General features: G+C 54.2%; 1 protein-coding gene across 1 annotated transcript in view; it reads left to right on the top strand.

The window, feature by feature from the left end:
- Positions 1 to 5927, top strand: part of ITGA2 (integrin, alpha 2 (CD49B, alpha 2 subunit of VLA-2 receptor)) — a 54373-nt gene that overhangs the window by 1985 nt on the left and 46461 nt on the right. Inside the window, exon 2 of the mRNA XM_014542273.1 lies at positions 2676 to 2850. Coding sequence (XP_014397759.1) covers positions 2676 to 2850 — 175 coding nt within the window. The remainder of the gene's footprint in view (positions 1 to 2675; positions 2851 to 5927) is intronic.

The following is a 5927-nucleotide window of genomic DNA, read 5'->3' as shown; positions in this document are numbered from 1 at the left end:
CCTGGCGGATATGTAGGCTGCTTCCTGTGGGTTTTGTCCCTGCTGTACATACGGCTATAAATACCCTCCACCAGGAGCCTTTTCCCTCTTCCCTTCGGCCACTTCCTGGAGGGGCACCCCTGGTCCCAGACGCAGCACCTCCAGCCCTGGTGCAGGGCGCTCCGTGTCTCATCAGCGGTGTGTGTACCTCGCTCACCAATGCGAGATTTTAATTCACTTTTTGTAGTTATTTTATTTTTTTTTACTATTCGTGGTTTGATGGATGTAAAATGGTGCTTCGTATTTAATTCTTATTCTTTCTATTGCTCAGCATACATTTTTTTATGTTACCATTTAAAAATGTCTACCCTTTGCCCGACCAGCGTGGCTCAGTGGTTGAGTGTCGACCTACGAACCAAGAGGTCATGGTTCAGTTCCCGGTCAGGACACATGCCTGGGTTGCGGGCTTGGTCTCCATGTGGGGCGTGCAGGAGGCAGCTGATCTCTCTCATTATTGATGTTTCTATCTCTCCCTCTCCCTACCTCTCTGAAATCAATAAAAATATCTTTTTAAAAAAATCAATAAAATATATTTTTTTTAAATAAAAATTTAAAAAAAATTGACACGCAAAACAAAGACTTTTAAAGAAGAATCACATTGTTCTTTATTTCTTAACTAGAGGCCCAGTGCACGAACTCATGCACAGGTGGGGTCCGGCCGCCCCGATTGGGCCAGTTGCGGGGAGGGGCTTTGGTCTCGGTTCGCCGGCCGGCCCCTCCCCCTGGTCGAACTCCCAGTCAAGGGGACAATTTGCATATTAGCCTTGTATTACATAGGATAGGACGGAACACGGGGAGTGCCCCACCGCTGGTCCTGAGGGGCTGTGAGGACTGTTCTGTGCGAGTGGTTCTGCCCTTCCTTAAAGCCCTGAAGCCGTAACCCAGGCCTCGGGCCCAGGTCCTTCCCGTCGAGGACCTTCCCCAGTCGCCTGCACTTCCTAAGTGTGGTTTCTTTATTTTGGGTGGTGGGGGTGGGGGGGGGGGTTCCACACGACTTCTGCTTTATTATCTTCATCATTCTCTCATGGAGACCGCGCACTGAGGATGGGTTCCTGCGGTCTGTGTGCGAGTGATCTAACGGACCGTGACTGCGTCCCGCTGCCCCCCCCTCCCCGTTCTGGGGGAGGATGAGCTGACTGCAGAGTCTGCAGGCAGTTTTCTCAGTTTCAGGGCCTGAGTAACCCCACTTCCTGCGGCTGTGGCTTCCCGGGGGTCCGGGCTGATAATGTTCCTTGGCTCCTGTGGGGCGCACTGGGGATGACTCAGCAAAGGGCCGAGGCCGCATCCTCTCCTCCGTCCCGCGGTCTCGGGAGCTTCCGTGGAAACTGCCCCGGGTGGTGGGGCGTTGGAGGAGGGGCTGCGCCTTTTAACATTTCTCAGGGAGACGTCCGTCTGCGGCCTCAGGAGCGCACAGTGATGCTGAGAGTAAAACTCCAGACGGAGAGGTCTTCCTCGCGCCCATCGCTGGGGGCACCGGGTGGAGAGTGTGCTGTGCGTGGTCCGAGCGCAGGGAGGTGGGCGCCTGGGCAGGCTCCCCGCAGAGAGAGCAGTGGCTCCTGCAGGGGGGACGTGCTGGGGCAGGTGGTTCTTCGAACTGTGATCCACTTTGGTCTTGCCCAGTAGGAGGGTTTTTTTCAGCTTAAAGGAATGCTGCCCTCGCCGGTGTGGCTCAGTGGACAGAGCGTCAGCCTGCAGACTGTAGGGTCCAGGATTCGGTTCTGGTCAAGGGCACGTACCTGGGTTGCAGGCTCTTGCCCTGGTCAGGGCTCGGGCAACCAGTGGATGTGTCTCTCTCAACAGGGCGAAGGACAGGGCGAAGGACAGGGTGGAGGACAGGGTGGAGGACAGGGTGGAGGGCAGGATGGAGGGCAGCTGACATTAATGCTCTTGGTGCAGAATCTACCACTCTCTCTCCCCTCGTCCCCTTTCCATTGGAAACCAGGTTTTTTCAAATCTCTCTATGGAGGCTTCATCCTTCCTGGTCTTTCTTGTTTTTGAAAGCGATGATCGTTCCTTGAGTGTCAGAAAGAAGTCTCCAAAAGCAAAACCGCCTGACAGTTCCCTCTGCATTTTCCTCCTCAATAAGGACCTCCTCCGGGAAGGACTGACACGGTTTTCCGGGAGCTGTGGTTTTTCTGCTTCTTCGATGTGTCAACCGCGCGTTTCAGTAGACATTTCATAGGCTCCGTGTCAGGATCTGCAGGGAGTTTCAGCAGAAATAGGAGACGCCTCAGCCCTGCCGGTGGGAGGCTTAAGGACTGGAGTCACTCAGAAATCCCTGGAGGGGACCTGCGGTCAGAGGCCAAGCTCCTGTGCAGGGAGTCCTGTGCTCGAACCCTCTCCTCGCTCTCATCACCTCCACCTGTGCGACTCCTTATCTCCGGGAGCATCCGAGGTCTCTGGAAAACAATGGTGCTACCAGCAGCCGTCTCCTGGGGTTGCTTGTGAAGATGTATGAGATGATGAATCACGAATATAAAGTGCTAAGCCTGGTGCCAGTACTTTCTATTCTTTGAGAGCTGATAACCAGGGCCCCAAGTCAGTGCCTAAAGGCAGGAGCTACCATTTCTTGGCAAACTGAGGAGGAGGAGAATGATGTCAAGCGAGCCGTTTGTGAAGTGGCCGTGGAGAGTGAGAGTATAGGTTGTATTCACAGGGTGTACATGGCCTGTCCTTGTTTTCCTTGCTAGGCCTCCTTCGTTGCTGTGTGGCATACAACGTGGGCCTCCCGGACGCGAGGGTCTTCTCCGGGCCTGCCGACGCCCAGTTCGGCTACGCGGTGCAGCAGTTCATCAACCCAAAAGGCAACTGGTAAGAACGCTCTCTTCTTCGTTGTTTCAATAAAAACACGAAGTACATTTCATATTGGACGGCAATTGCTTGTTCCGGTGGGGTCATGACTATTTACTGATGAGGAGGCCTTAAACATCTTTAAATGGAGGATTTTTCTTTGAGAGTTGATAACTCTCAGGTTGCTAATTGATGGAATTGATAGTGCTATTTTCTGAAAATCTGGAGAGAACATTTTCTCTACATATGCCATAGCAAATTCATAATACCAGTTTGGGCACTTAATAGAAGATGATAGATAGATAGATGATAGATAGATAGATAGATAGATAGATAGATAGATAGATAGATAGATAATAGATGATAGATAGATAGAAGATAGATAGATGATAGATATAGATAGATGGATAGATAGATAGATGATAGGTGATAGATAGATAATAGGTAGATTTATCTCCATTTCTTTGTCTGTAAGCTGTCTCTGTTGAGTTTGTAACCGTTCAGTAGCCAATGCTGCCCAGGGCATTTCTAGCGGGTAGACGAGTTCCCGAAATTGTCTCCTTCGTCAAGACTTTGTCTACTGGTTTCATTCTCAATCAGCCGCCCCTGCTGGTGTGAGAAGAGTCCTCACGCATCCACCCACAGTTACAAAGGCACTTTCTCTAGTGCATCTGGCATCTTTTATTTTCTCCCCAATGTGCCCTGAGTGCTTGTAATGCTGTGTAATGATCACATTTACAAACCATGGACCCATTTATATACAGCCACCTTCATGGATCTGGAAATATATGCCCCACTGCTGGGTCTGTTTCCCCTGGTAACTATGAAAATAAATTCAGATGATTCTGAAGGTTGTCTTTAGGCAGAAGAGCCTTGGGTCCACTCTGCCGGAGTTGCTGCCCCCTGGTGGACAGGAGTCCTGCAGGGACCCTCACCCGCTGGGGCCGCAGAGGACTCCCGGGAGCTTCCCAGCCAGGGTCTTCGCAGTGATAAACGGCCTGCTGTGGGCCTGTCGCCTGAGAGCTGTAATTCATGGCCTTCTTTCCTGCGTGAGCGTCTGTCGGATGCTCTAGAAAAGCAGTCAAAGGGACACTTAGCGTCCAGGGAGTTCACATTGTGGAGCATGGCTGCCTGTGAGGGGGGCGAGATGAAGTGGTCACTGGAGAGGGCAGTGGGTCTCTGGAGGGGCCGTGGCGGAGGCGAATCGTGAGCCAGGTCTCGGGGGTGGAGGTGAAGAGGCTGCGGAAGAGCAGTCCCTGATGCCGGAGCCTCGGGGAGGAATGCGGTCAGAGCAGTCTGGGTGGACACCAGGGCCCATGAGAGCAATCACTGTCATCATTTGGGGTGGGGGAGAGAGAGGGGGGGAGAGGGAGAGAGAAGAGAAGAGATGAGATGATAGAGATGATAGAGAGAGAGAGACAGAGAGACAGAGAGAGAGAGAATATCTCTAACAAGTATCTCCTTATCCTTTGAGAACCATAGACCCTAGGAGGCTAAAGACACAAAGGTGTTGTGGTTGTGTAGTTTGGCCTTGGAATGTAGGGACACATTTGCTGACGCCGATGTCTCGGCTCCATCCCTGTTCTGTCCTGAGCTGCAGACGCCTGTCACACCTGCTCTAGGGCCTGATAGAGACGCAGAGCGCACTGGGCCGCGGAGGAGCAGCTGTCTGATTCCTGCCCCAGCCACCCAGGCCCCAAGGCCCCGACTCCTCTTCCTCTCCCCTCCCCCATGTGGCATCCAGGGCCGGTCCTGTCGGCCCTCCTCCCAGACACCTGTGCCCACAGCCCGCAGCTTCTCAGCACCTCCTCCCTCTCCTCCCTGAAGCCAGAGGGAACTACTTTTCAAACAGGAGTTGGCACTGCCAGACCAACGCACCCGAGGCTGCTCACCGCAGTCGGAATAAGTGAAAGTCCTCGAAGCCTGCGGCATGGGCTGGTCTCCGCCGGCCGCTCCATCTCCTGTGTCCCCTTCCCCGTGGTCACGGGCTCCGGCGCCCTGGCTGCTTCTGCCCCCCAGCACCCCAGCCCTCCCCGCCTGCAAGCCACTGTCAAGGGCACACACCCAAGTCCAGGCCCAGTGTCCCCCTGCAGGGCCGTTGGCCACGGCGAGGACGAGCGCCATCAGCTGCCCAGGTGCCGGGCCCTGCATGAGACCGGGCGTCCGGAACTGTCCGTGTGTGTGTGTGTGTGTGTGTGTGTGTGTGTGTGGACAGTGGCGCTGATCCCTCCCACTCCTGAGGATGACAGTTCCGCGGACCTCAGGAGAGGAGCAGGTGTGGGAGGGGCTGCTTGGGCACCAGCTTTCCCTCTGTAGCGGTCAAGTTCACTCAGGCTCAGAAAGCGAATTCCTGTAGTAACTGTAACTCCTTGTCTTTAGACCTTGTATCCATCACACACTCACATGCACGCACACAAACAGACACGCATGCATGCACACGTGCACGGACACACACTCGCATGCACGCACACATGTGCAATCACATGCACATGTGCTCAGACACACTTGCTTGCATGCATATACATTCATGCACACACACTCACCCGCACACACACATGCACACATGTGCTCAGACACACTCACATGCATGCACACACACACATGCACAGCTTGATTTGATCCCCCCCCCGCCACGGCCTGTTGGGAAGCTGCTGCTTGGGGTTGCTCTGCTCACCCACTCTTTGCTGAGCCCGACTGCCCCTCTCAGCCCTTTATTCCTCCCGGCTCCTCGCTCACAGCTCTGGTCGTTCTGAGATCGCACTCCGCTGTCGGTGAAGTCCAAGTCCAGCTGTGCACAGCCCAGGTGTATGTGAATTTATAGGCACGTTTTTACATTGGGATCTATGAGGCTTTAGCACCACCTTGTCCTGGGGTTATCCATTATCCTTTTACTACGCTGAGGAATTTACTCTGGAAATAGTGGTGACCCGGCTTCGAGAGTTCCAGAGCCTTCTGAGCCGTCTCAGGGGAGCCGGCTGGTTCCCAGGGCAGGTGACCCCGAGCACAGCCCCTGAGCGCCCCGTCCCCTGTGAGCCTGTGGCCTGCGCACTCTCCTGGGTCGTCCCCCATGGAAGTTCAAGTGCAGTGACTCGATCCTT

Source organism: Myotis brandtii, unplaced genomic scaffold, assembly GCF_000412655.1.
Source record: "Myotis brandtii unplaced genomic scaffold, ASM41265v1 scaffold295, whole genome shotgun sequence".
In the NCBI taxonomy this organism is placed as follows: domain Eukaryota; kingdom Metazoa; phylum Chordata; class Mammalia; order Chiroptera; family Vespertilionidae; genus Myotis; species Myotis brandtii.
Note: the sequence above shows the minus strand (reverse complement) of the source record. Positions and strands in the feature narration are given on the sequence as shown.